This window comes from Geotrypetes seraphini, chromosome 11 (genome assembly GCF_902459505.1).
Source record: "Geotrypetes seraphini chromosome 11, aGeoSer1.1, whole genome shotgun sequence".
Classification (NCBI taxonomy): Eukaryota; Metazoa; Chordata; class Amphibia; order Gymnophiona; family Dermophiidae; genus Geotrypetes; species Geotrypetes seraphini.
In genome coordinates this window covers 37,949,479-37,968,419 of record NC_047094.1, presented here as the reverse complement: position 1 = coordinate 37,968,419, position 18,941 = coordinate 37,949,479, and the positions used below count along the sequence as shown (strand labels likewise).

Sequence of the window (18,941 nt, the reverse complement as noted above, 5' to 3'; positions counted from 1 at the left end):
ACTGGTACAGAATATCACTGTATAAGTTTGGGTGGCCAGGCCGCACAAAGCTTATGCAGCCTGGCCGATATTCAGTCAGGGCTGCATAAAAGATATTCGAACCCGCTTGAATATCGGGCTGGCTGTATATGTTGTTGTTTGTTTTTTTTAAAGTACAGAAATAAACTAAAAAAATCCACCCAACCCCTGACAGACTCCCTTTGCTCTCCCCCCAACCCTCTTCTGAACATTTCCCCCTGCCCATCCCCCTCAGGCTGTAGGAATCCCCCTGAAGAGCCCCTCCCCATTGTCTAGATAGGTCCCCTGGGCCTACCTAAGCACCTGGTGGACCAGCACCATGTGGTTCCCTCCCCTTTGTTGCAGCTCAGCATAATGGCTGCCACTACCTCTCGTGGCAGCTTGTGGTACTACAAAAAAAATACCGTGAGCTGCCACGAGAGGTTATGGCAGCCATGTTGCTGAGCTGCAGCAAAGGGGAGGAGGGTCATGTTTTGGTCCCCACCGACCTCCTGCTGGACCACCAGGTACTTAAATTCTTGATATACCACCTTTCTGTGCAGATATAAAATTGCCTGTATGTGTGCACTGAAAAAAAAAAAAAATCACTATTAAAATGTGTGAAACTAACCAAAAATGTTTTGTGGTTTCTGGTTGGTCTTTGATTTGTTATACACTGGACTCACTGTAGCATATACAAATTCAAGGTTGGCTTAGCCAAAATTTCCCAAACTGTGGGTCAGGACTCCAAATGGAGTCACAAAACCTGACCTAGATGCTCTCCTCAGGTGCATCATTATTCTGTACCTTCAAGTTTATTTGGCTGCAGTCGTGCCACAAAAAACTGGTAAACATGTTGAATAAAAAATACATATTATGACATGGAGGGGCATTTTCCATATGACAACTAAATCAAATTTTGGATGTTTTGCAATAAGGGCCATTCCCCTCCCCCCACCCTAAAAGTCCCAAGGGAAAAACGCAGAAAATCAAGTCATTCGTGCATCTGGAGGCCAGCAGTCTTATTAGACTAGCCACACAGATTGAGATCTTTAAGTCTGTCCCCATACGCCTTACGACGAAGACCATTTTAGAAGCCTTCCTCTGGACAGACTCCATCCTGTTTATATTTTTTAAAGGTGTAGCCTCCAGAATTGTACACAATATTCTAAATGTGGTCTCACCAAAGTCTTATACAGGGGCATCAATACCTTCTTTTTCCTACTGACCATGCCTCTCCCTATGGATTCGGCATGCATACATGCCACTGACTAAAGCCCATCAGAACAGCAATATCAGTGATGAATTTGGAAGGTAATCATTAGCGACCCAATAAAGCCCACTTACCAGAAACCATAGTAAAACAATGGCTCATGAAAGGCAGGAAGAAGTTGTTAAATGTTTCTCCTATAACAAAAGATAAACATGAATAACATTTATCCTACCATCGCCAACAAACTGGAGGAGGGCTAGGTCAATTGGCCGCTTCCACCGTGAACCCTTCTGGAGTGCTATTCCATAGCCTGTGGTGGCAAACACATATCCACTTCCTATTGTTACCAGCTTGCAGCCTTCATCTCTTCCAGCCATGTAGTTCAGCACTGCTGCATCATAAATGAAGGCATCCAGCTTCCTGAAATTTAAAAAAAAAATGACATTATATAACAGATTAGTTAGAAAACAGTAATGATCTGAATAGTTTTGTCTTAACTAAGATTCGATGAAATGCAACACGCAAATTGCAGTTAGTAAGAAGGCCACATATGCCTTTATAAAACAAAATCCCCAAACTAAACCCTATAAGCATACAAAGGCTCTCATACAAATTTATACCTGTCCCAAGGCATAAGGATTTTCCTCTATAAACCTTCCATTATCTTTCAAGCTTGCACTACGAGAGGATCTTCTAAGATTTATTTCCCTAGGATTATCAAGGATGTTGTCACAAGAGTGCTGTCTACTAATTTTCAGCTTGCTCTTTTTTTTTTTTTTTTTTTTTTTTTAATGAGCAGTTTTATTGTGGATGCATTCATGCTCATACATATTTTGGGAGTAGACTCCTATAGCATTTGATCTTCATCAATGCCATACAAGATGCAGTTAAGTAACAGTGATTTTTTAAAAATCTTTTGCTTGATGTTTCTATAATTTATTTATATAAATTAGAGGAAACCTCACAGAATTATTCTTTTGAAGGTTTATTAGCTCATACTCAACATTTCTCCATCATAGGTTAAAACACCATTTTAAACACTGTAATGTCTAAACACCCATTTTAGACAGAATGCATCCTCTCTCCTTTTCATTTCAACCTCATTGCAGAAGTAATCATGAGGAAGCTGGACTTAGATGATTCGAGTGTTGAGGTGAAAATAGGTGGAAGAACCATCAGCAATCTGAGATACGCAGATAATATTACCCTGCTGGTAGAGAATGAGAAGGACCACAAGAACATAAGAATAGCCTTACTGGGTCAGACCAATGGTCCATTAAGCCCAGTAGCCCATTCTCACGGAGGCCAATCCAGGTCACTAGTACCTGGCCAAACCCAAGGGGTAGCAATATTCCATGCTACCGATCCAGGGCAAGCAGTGCCTTCCCTATATTTTTCTCAATAACAGACTATGGACTTTTCCTCCAGGAACTTATCCAAACCTTTCTTAAAACCAGCTACGCTATGCACTCTTAACACAACCTCTGGTGAAAAAAAAATTTCTCCTATTGGTTTAAAAAATATTTCCCTATAACTTCATCGAATGTCCCCTAGTCTTTGTAATTTTTGATGGAGTGAAAAATCGATCCACTTGTACCCGTTCTACCCCACTCAGGATTTTGTAGACTTCAATCATATCTCGCCCCCAGCTGCCTCTTTTCCAAGCTGAAGAGCTCTAACCATTTTAGTCTTTCCTCTTACGAACGGAGTTCCATCTCCTTTACCATCTTGGTTGCTCTTCTTTGAAACTTTTCTAGTGCCACTATATCTTTCTTGAGATAAGGAGACCAGAATTGAACGCAATACTCCAGATGAGGTTGCACCAAGGAGCGATACAGGGGCATTATAACATTCTTAGCCTTGTTAACCATCCCTTTTTAAATAATTCCTAGCATCCTGTTTGCTTTTTTTGCTGCCACCGCACATTGATCCTGAAGCTGAAAGAAGAACACGACTAAAACCAAAAGTAGTATACTGTAAAGTACGAGGGGCTGCCGAAAAGTTCTCAACCCAAGAAGAGAATGACATGGAGCCATGAAGTTTACAAGTTATTCCACACTTTGACACTTTTCATTTCATATTATAGAAATAAAAAGTGTCAAGAAAAGTATAAGTTTCATGGCTCCATGTCATTCTTTTCTTGGTTGGGCTGAGAACTTTTCAGCGGCCCCTCGTAGAACCCATGCAACAAAAGGTACTTATTGCTTGATTGCAAAAAAAAAAAAAAAATGTTGGCTTCTCCAAACCGCATCAAATAAGACTATGAAAATGAAATTGAGTCATCGAAGTCAGGATATGTCCAGTTCTAGTGGTATTTTAGAAAAGGATCTGCCGATGTAGTGTCTCTTTTAAAATATAGAAGAGAGTTGCATATGTATGTAATGGCATGTGTAGAGGGAGCATCCATCTTACAATTATAAATGTGGAAAGAAAAATCAATGCGGCAAGTTACCTGTGTTTCAAGATTAAGATTTGATATATCGCCCATCACGATGCATCTGGGCAGTTTATACATGAATAAATAAGCTAGACAGAGGGAGATGATGGCAAGGACAGATATAGAGGAAAGAAAAAGGAACTCCAATAAATGATAGGACAAAGAGAGACAACAGAAGTTAGCATTCATTACAGGCTACTGTCTCAGCTGCTAACCAGAGGTGGGCGAAGGAAGGGAGAGAAACCAATTGGGAAAAGAGCCATTAATCAAAGGCGTCTTTGCACAGACATGTTTTGAGGGCAGATCTGAATCTTTCTAACAATGATTGCAGTTGAATATGAGAGGAGAGTGCATTTCATAATGAGGGACCTGTCGCTGAAAAAAAAAATGCTACTTCAAGTAGATTCATATGTAATATGTCTTGTAGTAGGGAGAAAAAGCAGATTCTGTTGTAAAGATCAAGGATTACGGGACGGTAAGAATGGTACCAGTAACTGATTGAGATAGGGTGGAGATCGGGATTGATGGGTTTTAAGCACCAACAGCAGAATTTTGTAGGTCAGTCTGTGAGTTGCAAGGAACCAATGTGCTAATATAACGAGTGGAGTTAGATGGTCACATTTTTTGGCCCCTGTGATCAACATTATCGAGGAGTTTCGGATTAGCTGAAGGCGCTGGAGGTCCTTACATTGAACGCCGACACTTGTGTAACTTAGTATTTCACAACTTATACATGTATGCCAGCCATCTTGCAGACCTATATGTATGAATGCTGCTAATTAAATACAGGGGTCACAATTGTTATATAATTTTCATTTGAAGGGGGAAATACAAAGTTACACGAGAAGTTCCGGCACGCTCGGAGCAGGAAAGAAATAGCAGGGAGTGGCGGCACTGCAGTTATTTGGCTGGCTGGGCTCAGCATCCCTGTCAGCAAGATAAAAGAGGGTGCTAGAGTTCTGAAGGGGGCCTGAGCCCAAAGTGTGTGGGGGTGGGGCCTAGGCCCCCCCAAGACCCCTGTGTGGCTATGCCACTGCAGTACACAGACTGTACAAGCCTGCCCAGTACCAGCCTTAGTTCTTCACAGCTGGAGTCGCCATCTAAGCACCACTCAACACATCAAACACACATGCAACCATTTAAATTTTGTAGCTTACTCCATTCATTTTTTAATTAGAAATCATCTGTGTTCATCCTACACCTTTTTTGAATTCCATAACCATTTTCATCTCTACCACCTCCCTTGGAAGGGCATTCCTGGCGTTGACCACAATCTCTGTGGAAAAAGAATTTCCTGACATTACTCTTATGTCTTCCGCCCCACAACTTCAATTCATGTCTTGTAGTTACACCATTTTCCTTTCTCTGGAAAAGATTTGTTTCTCTATTAATACCTTTCCAGTATTTAAACATCTGTACCACATCTCCCCTGTCCCTCCTCTCCTCTAGAGTATACATATTCATCTAATAATATTCGATACGGTGTGAGCATTGGTAGGGAGAGCGCCCATGATTCAGCCATGCTCCACTCACTGGTACAGCCCTTTTGCTGTTACCCACCATGCAACAAGCTTATCAGTGTTCTAGAACAGTTCCAATATGTGACATCTTTCACATGTCTATAAATTGATACAAGCAATTGGCATCTAAATTTAGACACCCTTTACAGATTTGCCCTTCACCTGATTTTGTTGGTACACATATTCACATGTGTGTACACACCCAAGGAATTTTGAAATAGCCATCTTCCTCATGTAAAGCACTTGAAAAGTGCTTTATATAATCATTGCCTAAGTACATAGCACACTGTTGTGTGAGCACACTAAAAAGCCTTACTGCCGGCAGTAAGCTTAGTGCTTGAACTCCTATGTCTTTCATGGAAAAAGTATGATACTCAATTATATTGCATCTCACAATAGACCATTAGAATTTATCAAAACGTTGAAGCCCAAATTCACAAATACTGGAGCCACAGATGTATGATATTAATTTCTTATTTTTATATTTTTGTATGGACTTTCAGAGCGCAGTCAGGCACGTTGTATTGCCGGTTGCCAGTGTCTTCGTCGGTCCAGCTGATGTCAGCCATTCAGTGGATGGTGCAGGGGCAGGCCATATGCCAAAGAGATTTTGGCTGTCCTGCACTGCTGGAGATTCGCCATACGCCATCCAGGGGGCCCAGTGGGGGGGTGGGGGGGGAGATTTTAAAAGTCAGGGGAGGTACTGGAAGATAAGCCATGGCTAATACCATGGGGCGGCTTATCTTCCAGTTTTTAAACATAAGCCATCCTTTTCTGTGGCCTATGCAGAGGGGCGGCTTATATGCAGGGAAACACGGTAATAGTTTCTTGATATACCATCTATCACAAATATCTAGATGGTTTACGACAGAGTAAATAGAATAAAAGAATACAAAGTACTCTATTAAAATTGAGGGGAATTCACAGGCTAAACAAGACTAACATGAAACCAAGAGGGAGAAGGGGGAGAGGGTGGCATATATCAAATGAAATTGCCAGAAAGAGTGACCTTATGTTATTCGAGAGCATACAACAGATGGTATCTGTAGAGAACAGGATTGATAAGACACACAAATGGTTTTGTGCCAATGACTTCAACAGTGAGATCATCGGGACAGAACTATTTTGTATCTGTTAGGGCCTGGTTAGTGCCCAAGTCGAAACCAGCTACTCTGGGGGCATTCCAGGGCAGAGCTGGCATTTAAATGATTAAGGTTAACTACACAAATCGGACCACATAAAAGGCAGTCTTATCTTTATGCAGGTCTGTATAGCTGTTTAAGTGATGCATATTGCATTTAACCAGCTATATTTTGGCTGGCTCCATACACCCAGAAATCCAATGCTGGAGCAAAGACTTAGCCTGGCATTGAATTTCCAGGTAAAATGCTGGTGGCGGTCAGCAAAACACTGATTACTGCTAGCTGAATATCGGTACTCTTGCAACTAAATGGTAATAATTGGCATTCTGCTGATGAAGGCAATATGTATCCTCCCTCTGTTGACTTTATGTCTCTCAGTCAATTGAGGAAAACTAAAGTCAGGCCCTGTATTTGATTTCTATCTAAGGGCCAGATGCAGAGAACTCTGACACTGCAGTGGAAAACACTGGTTTTACAGCAATTGTAAAGTACTGGGTGATGCTTAACACTAAGGTTACCAGACATATGGATTTCCTCGGACATGTCCTCCTTTTGAGGACATGACCGGGGGGTCCGGATGGCTTTTCAAAACCCGGTACTACATCCGGGTTTTGAAAAGCTTCGCGACATAATCGCATCAGGAAGAGGCATCCGCACATGCTGTGTGGGAGCGGGGCTGGGGGTGGGGCGGAAGAGGGCGAGACAGAGGCGGAACTGGGCGGTCCTGGGGGGGCGTGGCCATGGGTCTGGATTTTCCTGAAGGAAAATCTGGTAACTCTACTTAACACTAACAACATGCAAATAATAGGCACATCGTTAATGTTGAGTACTGGCAGTAAAAGGTGGCGGAACATGCCTGGCTTCTGCACACAATACATTTGTTACTTCGCAATAAGGGTCATGTATCTCTCCTTTTCTTAGATTTCCTTACACATTCAGGGTGGGGTGGGTGGGGGGAGGGAAATGTATTTTGAAGATTAAAATTACTTAATTATAATATTGTAATCACATCATATGTCTTATTGTATTAATAATTGGGAGGAGGGTCGGAGAAAATAATTAATTTATGTATTACTTGTGTAGTTAATAGTGCGTTTTTATACAGTATTTTATGTTCAATTAATTGTAGTGCACTGTCAAAGTTTGAAAATCAATAAAGATCTAAAAAAAAAAAAAAACCAACACATGAAAAAAAAACAAGAATCGAGTGGTGATCCCTGGACCTCCAAACATGGCAGAAGCAGCAGCAAGGGCACAAGAAATAACAAAAAAACAAAAAACATCAAAGAGTTGCAGCTGAAGCCTCTTGCTATGGCAGCAGTTTGGAACTTTTTTGGGGAGTTCACGGCGACTTTAGACACAGCTGGCATGCATACAAAACACGCACAGGGCCAGACATTCCATACATGTGCGACTTTTAAAAATGCTAGCAGACTGCCCCACAAGAAGTCACTTTCAAGTTACTTCGAGCTCCAGACCTGCTGGAAAATTTTTTCACGCTAAAAAGGTAGGCGCTCCTCTTGGTGCGTTACACAGAGAGCTCATTTTAATACTAATGAGCTCACTGTTGTGCGTTTGCTACTGCAAACGGTGCAAGCCACACAGAACCCTTTTGTGCATCAGAGGCTGAAATAGCTTGCACGCTAGTCTAAATCAAACCTTAATGGCACAGTAAGCTTTGAGCATCAGGGCCTTGACATTTACAATGTGAGGAATTAGCAGTAAGGTGTTCAGAGATGACACCTCTTGATTGTCACTTGCAATATCAGGATATTATTGCCTGAATTCATGACGTTCCTAATAAGCTACATTTCAATAAATATTGAGCTAAAGTAATTAAGTACAATTTCTTTTTACTGTGTTACTGGTGAGAAGTAATATAAATCACTGCACTAAAGCAATTAGAAAATTGAAATCTGAAATCAAAGTACTTACTTCCTTAGTGAAATGAAACTATATATTATATGAATCCATCCAACCAACAGTCAATAGAGAAAAATAAAATTGGTAGAAATGCACAAAGCACTAAATTTACAGGCTATCACGTACTTTCCGCACCATGTCACACCACAGAAATTATCAGATTATTTGTTGAATATATTTCTATCAAACTACATTATGTAAAATTGCTGGCTACAAGATCAATATAATCAAATCAACAAGACAGTCCAGAAATCCTTCGCAGTCATGTGGAACTTATGACAAATATGAAAATTCTTCGACAGAAAGCAATTCCAACTCCTGGTCCAGTCCCTAGTCCTGTAACTACTAGACTACCGCAACGTCCTTTACCTATCATGCCCCACAGGCAAGTTCCAGCATCTGCCCCCTTTTCTGAGCCCCAGTGTCACACCCCAACCTCCTCTACCTCTGGCTGCTAGCACAGTGCTATAATGCCTGAGCAGGCACAACCTATGTTTCACAGGAAGTACCTGTTCTCACATTGCCAACAGCCAAGGGAAGAGAGGTAGGCTGAGTGCTGGGAGAGAAGCAGAGAGCTCCTACACCTCTTAAGTGCATTCCAGCACATTTGGGTCCTCAAATGCCCTCCCAGATTTTCTGTAACAAAAATTCAGACTCAGGCCTCCGCACACAGGCCTGTCCGGTTGCACCTGTCCCCTCTCAGTTCCACCCGAGTTGTGCCCCATTCCACACCCCGTCCCCCATCAACCTGTTCCATTGTTGGGAGGGTAGCTTTCATAAACTACAAAAGATCACAGAAAGAGGAAGACAGGCAAAAATATCTGGAAAAGTTAAGAGAGGCTGGTCAAGAAATCAGGAATGCAAAGATACAAATGGAAGAAAAAAAATAGCTGGCAAGGTATAATGGGGAGACAAAACATTTTTTAGATATATCAGTGATAGGAAGAAGTACAAAAGTGGCATTGTGAGATTCAAAAGGGAAGAATATGTAGAAGCTGATAAAGAAAAGGCTGAATTGCTTAACAAATATTTCTGTACTGTGTTCATGGCTGAAGACAAATGTGAATAGGGATGGTGGGTTCATAGACAGTAACGCGGAAGACAAAGGCGCGCGCCGACAACTGAGCACAAGATGGAGTCACGCGCCAAAGAAAAAGACTGTTTTTAGGGGCTGCGACAGGGGTTTTTGTTGGGGAGCCCCCCCATTTTACTTAATACATATCACGGCGGCGTTGTGGGGGATTTGGGGGGTTGTAACCCCCCACATTTTAGTGAAAATGTAACTTTTTCCCTAAAAACAGGAAAAAAGTTAAGTTTTCAGTAAAATGTGGGGGGGTTACAACCCCCCAAACTCCCCAACAACACCCCCACAATGCGGCGCGATCTGTATTAAGTAAAGTGGGGGGGTTCCCCCCCACACCCCCTGTCGTAGCCCCTAAAAAAAGTCTTTTTCTTTGGCGTGCGCCTCCGCGCTGCGCTCAGTTGTCTGCTTGCGCCTTTGTCCCGGCACGCTTTTGACCTGACACCGGAATGGTGGAGTGGTAAACCCCGATCGATTTTCAGAGGGGTATGTTCATGAGGAGCTTGCTAAATTAAAGGTTGACAAAGTGATGGGGCAGGATGGTGTGCATCCGAGGGTACTGAAGGAACTTAGGGAAGTTCTGGTACCTCTGCTGACTAACCTTTTCAATGCTTCTCTAGAGTCAGGAGTGGTACCGGAGGACTGGAGAAGGGCAGATGTGGTCCCTCTATACAAAAGTGAAAGAAAGGAAGAAGTAGGTAATTAAAGGCCAGTTAAGTCTGACTTCTGTGGTAATCAAATGAATGGAAACACTTTTAAAACAGAGAATAGTGAAGTTTCTGGAATCCTGTGGATTACAGGACCAGAGGCAACATGGATTCACTAGAGGTAGGTCTTGTCAGACAAATCTGATTAATTTATTTGACTGGGTGACCAGATAATTGGGTAGAGGGAATGTGCTAGATGTAGTATATTTAGATTTTAGCAAAGCCTTTGACAGTGTACCACACAGGCGACTAATAAATAAACTGAGTACTCTTAGGATGGGCCCTAAAGTGAAGGGCTGTCAGGAACTGGTTAAGTAGAAGATGACAGAGGGTAGTGGTCAATGGAGATCGCTCTGAGGAAGGGGATGTTACTATATATATATAAACAATATTGCTGAAGGGCTGTCGGGTAAGATTTACCTCTTTGTGGATGATACTAAAATATGCAATAGAGTAGACATGAAGATAGATAGCGAAGCTTGAAGAATGGTCTTAAATTTGGCAGCGAAAATTTAATGCTAAGACTTGGGCTGCAAAAATCTGAAGGAATGGTACAGATTAGGGGGTGAAGAACTTTTGTGCACAACAGAAAAGCGGGACTTGGGTGTGATTATATATGATGAACTTAAGGTGGCCAAACAGGTTGAAAAGGTGATAGGTTTTAGACCTTTGTTCACCACCGAGACAGTAATTGCGGCTATCTTGGATAACTTACGCCTCCTGTTCAGTAAGAGACTTAACGCCCTGCTCATGCAATTCAATATGAGCTCTGCGTTTGACTTAGTAGACCATGGGAAACTGCTACAATGCTTAGAAGCAATTGGTATCAGAGAAGAGGTGCTAGACTGGTTTTGAGGTTTCCTGATGTCTCACACCTATCAAGTACGTTTCAATTACGATCTCTCTGATACCTGGAGCAATCCATCTGGCGTGCCGCATGGGCCACCACTATCCACATTGCTTTTCAATGTCTGCACGTCTTCATTAGGTGCGCAATTGTCCCAGCTGGGGTTAAAATTATTTAGCTACACAGATGACTTCACGATCATTATCCCATTCACTAACTCTCTCTCGGAAGTCACTCCCAAAGCAACAGAAGTACTAAATTTGATGGAGCAATGGATGACAGAATTCAGACTGAAACTTAACTCAGAAAAAAACAAAAGTTTTTGTTGCTTCGCCATACCTGCTTGATACCAAATCATCACTATGCATCAATAAACTCGGTTATCCTATTCAATCTACTATGAAGATACTGGGTGTAACACTGGACCAGAGCCTAACTATGAAAGACCAGGTGGACTCCATAATCAGAAAGGGTTTCTTCACTCTCTGGAAGCTTCGGTCCATTAGAGCATATTTTGATGTGTCATCATTCAGAATTCTGGTACAATCCCTCATACTGAGCCAACTTAATTACTGTAACATCGCCTACTTGGCAATTTCCCTAAAGAATACACGGCGACTGCAATTAGTGCAAAATACAGCGATCAGACTGATCCTCGGGTTGAAGAAGTTCATAGAAACATAGAAACATAGAACATGACGGCAGAAAAGGGCCACGGCCCATCTAGTCTGACCACACTAATGGCCCACCCCCTAACTACCTCCATGAAGAGATCCCACATGCCAATCCCATCTTTTCTTAAAATCTGGCACGCTGCTTGCCTCAATTACCTGTTGTGGAAGATTATTCCAGTGATCAACTACCCTTTCGACCATGTTACACCTTCCTACCGACTTCTGCACTGGCTGCCGATGGAGGCACGTGTGAAGTTCAAGTTTGGTTGCTTCTGTTACAAGGTACTATTCGGTCTAGCCCCTAAATACATAACTGACCTTTTATGTTTCTCAGCCAATAGACATAAGAGAAGCTCACACTTAAATTTTGTTTTCCCACCAGTTAGAGGATGTAAATTCAAAAGACATCATCAACATCTCCTCTCACACCAGGCAGCATTATGGGGTATAGATCTAGAATAATTGCTTATGTCTACTACTTATGGGGAATTTAGGAAACGCCTAAAAACATATCTGTTCCTAAAGTACTTAGGCAACTAACCTCATCCCAAAATAACTGATCCCTAGAGTTGTTAATCACTAGTTTCTAACTTTGTTAATTCCATTCAACTTGTAACATCTTTCTATTAATGTTAACCGGCAGAACATTGCTAAATCTATTCAAACTGTAACATCTTCTAATTATTGTAAACCGCATAGAACTTCACGGTCCTGCGGTATATAAACTGTTATATTATTATTATTATAGCGAAAGCCAGAAGGATGCTAGGGTGCATAGGAAGAGGTATGGCCAATAGGAAAAAGGAGGTATTGATGCTCCTGTATAAGACTCTGGTGAGACGTCATTTAGAATATTGTGTACAATTCTGGAGACCGCATCATCAAAAAGATATAAAAAGGATGGTCTAGACTAGAGGAAGGCTACTAAAATGGTGTGTGGTCTTCATCATAAGGCGTATAGGAACAGACTTAAAGATCTCAATATGTATACTTTAGAGCAGTGGTTCCCAACCCTGTCCTGGAGGATCACCAGGCCAATTGGGTTTTCAGGCTAGCCCTAATGAATATGCATGAAGCAAATTTGCATGCCTATCACTTCCATCATATGCAAATCTCTCTCATGCATATTCATTAGGGCTAGCCTGAAAACCCGATTGGCCTGGTGTTCCTCCAGGACAGGGTTGGGAATCACTGCTTTAGAGGAAAGGTGGGAGAGGAGAGATATGATAGAGACATTTAAATAGATAAATAACTTGCAGCAAAAAATATTGCAAAAATGTTATAAGTCAAGTGTAAGAGACATTTAAATACCTATGTGGTGTAAATGTGCACAAGTCGAGTCTTTCAATTGAAAGGAAGCTCTGGAATGAGAGGGCATAGGATGAAGTTTAGTGGTGATAGGCTCCGGAGTAATCAAAGGAAATACTTTTTTACAGAAAGGGTGGTAGATGCGTGGAACAGTCTCCCGAAAGAAGTGGTGGAGACAGAGACACTGCCTGAATTCGAGAAGGTGTGGGATAAGCACATAGGATCTCTTAGAGAGAGACAGAGATAATGGTTACTGCTGATGGACAGATTAAATGGGCCATTTGTCCTTTATCTGCCATCATGTTTCTATGTTTCCATTTACAAACTGTTCCACATTCAGTAGAAGCTTAGTAAAATACCGCCATAACTGAACATGTCCCGACTTGGATGTCTCAATTCTGATCCTCACAGGGCTGCTAATTTTTGCATTTTCAACCCAGGCAACCAGTTATAAAATGATCTTCCTTATGAAACAATTTTTCATTGCTTTGGACCACAGAAATTGTCATGAAACTTTATGAAAAAGTTAAAATTAATAGGTATCTATTACACATTTTGTGCTTTTTCCCTTAGGGGTTTTGTTTAGAAAAGAACAGATTATTCAATATATAGCATTACTTCTGCTCCTGGGCACTGGTCTATTTACTATTAATATTACAGTTGTGTCCTTCAGAGCATAGATAGAGAGATAGAGGTTAAAAGAAGCTATCGGGCTCTTAGCCTGAATGGAACAGTGCTTAGATAGTTTTCAGTGCTATATTTTATTCAACACAAGTACAATCCAGCAGATACACTGGACAATTCCCTAGTGGGACCACTAGATGTAATACATGCTTCAGGTGAAACAGGAAGGAGCACAGTAAGCATTACTACCACAGGGACTTAGGTTAGGCCTAAAAAATTATTACACTATATAACAAAATTTTATTTTATTTTTTGTTCCTGGGTAATAAGTGTTCTTTCTTAATTGTCAATGCCACAAAAGTATAAAAAATGGCTATCATTCCCCTCAAACTTTGCTTTTGTGACCAGGACATTCATACACTTCCCCCTCCGTATTCACGGTGGTTGGGAGAACAGCCGGCCCGCGAATATGGAAAAACCGCGAATAATATTCGGGCTGGTTCTACCCTTATCCCCCGCTTCCCCTGGCTATTTTTAGCCCTGTAAGCCCCCCCCCCCCTTAAGCCTTACCTGGTGGTTTAGCGGGTTTTCAGGCAGGAGCGATCTTCCCACGCTCCTGCCCCATGCAGATCGCTCACAGGAAATGGCTGCCTTGAGCTCCCGTAGTCTCTCGAGCCATTTCCTGTGAGCGATCTGCATGGGGCAGGAGTGTGGGAAGATCACTCCTGCCTGAAAACCCACTAGACCACCAGGTAAAGCTTAAGGGGGGGGGGGCTTACAGGGCTAAAAATAGCTTGAAAAATGAAAAAAATTTTCTGGTCATAAATCGCGAATAACCAAATCCGTAGATACGGAATTCGCAAATACGGAGGGGGAAGTGTATTTTGAAATTTACCATTTTTTTACAGAACGTTGCAGATTGATTCCAAGCTGAGTAAACTTAGGGGCCCTTTTCCTAAAGTGCAAACATCTGACAGATGCATTTTGCCATGTATGTGGCCAATTTATCAAGATAAGAGAGAAAACGAACTCCTTAGAAGAATCTGCTAAGATGTGTGATCCCTACAAGGCATATATCGGCATGCTTGTTGGAGATCAAGCCTATCTTCTTAGGCACAATTCTACACCTATCACGTTTAGAGGTGGAGAATGACTTAGGCGCTGCTAGGCCATTGAGTACCTGAATCAATTCATGTAAACTGTTCTGAGCTCCCTAGAAAACTGAATAAATAAATTGTATGAAAAATTTCAGCCTCTGTTAACCAGAGCTGGTATTGTGACATCATAATGCCTCATTCCACCAATGCCTAAGAACCCTGGCCTACATTGCAGGCACCTAAGTTATAATGCAATTTTGTTATGGGCGCCTAAGAGCGATCGACATGTGATTGAACCTCTCATTTTAGGCACCAATTACAGAATCTGGCCCTGTCATTAATTTGATATTGTGCGCATAACAGACATAAGCCCCTATTCTATTAAAAAAAATGAGACTAACTGCTCTCGCATGCAAATGCAGAGGGGGCTGTTATGTAAGAGGGACATGGATATGTCAGGGGCGTTCCCACTATTCTTGTGTGTATTTTAAAGAATAGTTGCACTTATGCATCCAACTGCTGCATTTAGGCGCCAACATTTATGCCGACCATGGATATGGTGTAAGTAGTCATGCGTAAAGTTTGGCACACAACTGTAGACGCTAGCTTAGTGCCTGTTTTACTGGCACCTTTTAGGGCTCCTTTTACAAAGCCGCGTTAGCGGCTTTATCGCATGCAGCTTTTTAGCGCGCGCTAACCCTCGCGCTAGCCGAAAAACTACCGCCTGCTCAAAAGGAGGCGGTAGCGGCTAGCGCAGATGGCAAATTAGCGTGCGCTATTACGCGCGTTAAACCGCTAACGCGGCTTCGTAAAAGGAGCCCTTAGTGACCTTTACTGAATTTGCCTCTATGGCAGGGCTTGCCATTAAGAACATAACATAAGAACATAAGCAGTGCCTCTGCCGGGTCAGACCACAGGTCCATCCCGCCCAGCAGTCCGCCCCCGCGGCGGCCCAACAGGTCATGACCTGCCTGAATCACCAGAAGGGGCCCCCTTGCCCCCTAGGTATCTCATCTAAGTCCTATCTTCCCATCAAAGTCCTAACCCTCCGGCCATTCACCTACAAGACCTGGTGAGCTGTCTATACTTATGCAACACCCCAGCACCTCCCTCAGTACCCTCAGCACGATCCCCTTTTCCCTCAGGAATCCGTCCAATCCCTGTTTGAATCCCTGTACTGTATTCTGCCGGATCACTTGGCAGGGCTTGCCAAACCTGTCCTAGGGATTCTATGGCTAGTGGAGTTTTCAAGACATCCACAATGAATATGCAACTACTGTATATTCTATGCATATTTCATAGAAACATGATGGCAGATAAAGGACAAATGGCCCAGCCAGTCTGCCCATCCACCACATCCACTATCTCCATCTCTCCCTAAGAGATCCCATGTGTCTGTTCCGCGTCTTCTTGAACTCACAGTCTCTGTCTCCACCACCTCTGCTAGGAGACTAATTATCTAATAACCCAAGCCCCGCCACCCCACTGCTTATATGATCCCAGGCTAAACTAATGCTGTAACCTCTATGTATTTTCCCAATCTAAACAAATGCTGTAATATCCATGCTGACCAAGTCTCACTGTAACATCAATGTACTCCTCTATTATTGTACACCGTCTTGAACTGAAAAATATGACGGGATGTAAATAAAGCTATTATTATAATTATTAATTCATGCATCTACCACCCTTTCTGTAAAAAAATATTTCTTTAGACTACTTCTGAGCCTGTCACCTCTTAACTGCATCCTATGCCCTCTCATTCCAGAGCTTCCTTTCAAATGAAAGAGACTCGACTCATGTACATTTACGCCACGTAGGTATTTAAACATCTCTTTCATATGTCCCCGTACGCCTTATGACAAAGACCACTGGCCATTTTAGTAGCCTTCCTCTGGACTGACTCCATCCTTTTTACATTTTTTTGATGGTGTAGTCTCCAGAATTGTACACAATATTCCAAATGAGGTCTCAGCAGAATCTTATGCAGAGGCATCAAAATCTCCTTTTTCCTACTGGCCATCCTTTTTTCTATCCCTTTTTCTACGCATCCTTCTTGCTTTCGTTGTCACTTTTTCAACCTGTTTGGCCACCTTATTATCATCACATGCTATACTATTTCATGGTGGGATCCCCAAGACAAGTTTGGCAAGCTCTGTCTTATTCACAAATTTGCTAAAGTAGCAATCCAAACAATATCTGTAAAAACGAGTAATTGCACTGATTAGAAACAGACATTACTGCTGTGCTGACTTGCTCAAGTAGTTCTTCCAAATAACCTTTAACCTTGACTTGCATTAATCTTGCCATGACACTGCATAGCCTCTCGGAAACAAGAGATGTGACAAATCTGTTTAATTATGCAGAAACTTGACCTGGTTTCTTATATGTACAAGAATCCACTAGCCAAAACATCAAGCTCATTAAACATTACTTTTACTATCTACAAAGAGCTGGGTTTCCTGTCTCTAGAACTGAAAAGCTGGAACATTAATCAGTTGTAGCACCCGGAAAGAACATTTGCAAATCATGAATTCTCAAGCTAATATTAACATTTGGATTATCTTGCAAAAGGTTTGGAACAACCTTAAAAATACATATTTTTCATTGGTAATATAGTAACATTCCAGTCATGGTACATGAGCTTGTCGCACCACTGGGGCTTGCGCATATCTGTGAAGCTGAAAGCTATGCCGTCAGTAGTTTCACTACCAGCAGAGCCACCCAATGTGGTCAGGTTTCAGCGGAGATGTCAGACTAACGATGTACAACCCATCTGGGCAGCAGCAGATGGGCAAAGTTGGAGTCGGAGGATTGCATTTGATGCAACAATGGTGACACACATTGAATGTATACTGCGCAGAAGAAAGGCCCGGCAATCTACTTCTATATTCAGCCATGAAAACTTGATATTATTATCAAGTCACTAGGACTCAAACATGAGTCAATAGCATCTAACAATATAGTAACAAAGTAGATGTTGGAAGATAAAGACCTGCACAGTCCATCCAGTTTTCCCAAGAAGATAAATTCATAGCAAATGATGCAATATAAAATATAGATTCTTGATCTTGAAATGTCCTTGGAAACATAGTAACATAGTAAACCACACAAAAGTCCACAATTCAAAGAAAGTGTAGAAGACCACAGATGGAACAATGAAGCAGACACTTTCATAGGGATGCAACAGTTTAGTAAAATGACCTCTTAGGGCTCCCACATTAACTCAGCATTAACCAGTTAGCATGTGCTAGCAGATGGTTAAAGCTTCCATGCCCATTCTCCGTCCATTATAAGAGAATTAAACGTCAAAGAATAAACATGGATATTCTGTCCAAACTCGTTGGTTCCAGAAGGTTTGGATGAAGAAATGGACTGAATGTCTATTGTATTCACCCTGAAAGAACTGCCCTATGCAGTGGGATGGTCACTTTTTCTTTGGTATTGACGATGGAGTGGAACTTCCAATAATGAGGAGAAATTGACACCAGTCATTGGTAGAAACTAACCGCAATAAAAGAGTGGAATAGTGGCGGGAAATTTGTCCAATCAATGTTAGTTACATCAGGTAGCCTGAAGCTACAACTATGAGGAACTGGCGTCAGATGCTGTCAGAATGTAAATATTGCTGTAGAATCATGGAGCATAGCTGTAAACCCGTTACTGTGAATAATGCTGTGAGTAAAAAAGTAAGAAAAGTTTTTAAAAAAAACAAATGGAGGCTTGTGTTAGCAATCATAAACCTTATGATAAGAATTAAATATCCTCAGTATGAGATGGCTTTCTGCAAGGTTTTTCCTTTTGGCTGGTTTTGTTGGTTGAAGTTTTTTGACTGGGGTTTAATCCTTTTCAGTTATGAATGTTGGAGGAGCCTCAACCCTGAAGTACAATTGAAACATGGACATGTTGGGAGAGGCGCTCCATGAATTGATCCAAAAACAGAATGCCAAAATTGGATAGAAAATAAACAAACATCCTAAGATACTAATACAAACTCATAACAAGCTTGACCTATCATCAGTGAACTGTGATTAGCTCATGGCAGTGACTGAAAATGGCAGTGATTGAAAATCTGGATTTTTAGCATAGATTTAAAAGGTAGAAAAGACAATGTAGATCTTAAAGGGGGGGGAGAGGGGCAAATCATTTCAAAGTCTGGGGGCCAGAAAGAAAAAGATTCAGGGCTTCTTTTATGGAGGCGCGTTAGGGCCGTAACGCGCGTAATAGCGTGCGCTAAAATGCCACACGCGCTAGCCATTACCGCATCCTCTTGAGCAGGTGGTAGTTTTTTGGCTAGCGCGTGCTATAGCGTGCGCTAATCCGGTGCGTGCGCTAAAAACGCTAGTGCACCTTCGTAAAAGGAGCTCTTGG

The 18,941-nt window shown here is 41.9% G+C and overlaps 1 protein-coding gene across 1 annotated transcript in view; it reads right to left on the bottom strand.

Annotated features, from left to right (window-relative positions):
• The window catches only part of GRIN2A (glutamate ionotropic receptor NMDA type subunit 2A), a 422,776-nt gene that overhangs the window by 12,624 nt on the left and 391,211 nt on the right, over positions 1-18,941 (bottom strand). The window contains exon 12 of the mRNA XM_033914282.1: positions 1,443-1,630. Within this exon, the coding sequence (XP_033770173.1) occupies positions 1,443-1,630 (188 nt within the window). The remainder of the gene's footprint in view (positions 1-1,442; positions 1,631-18,941) is intronic.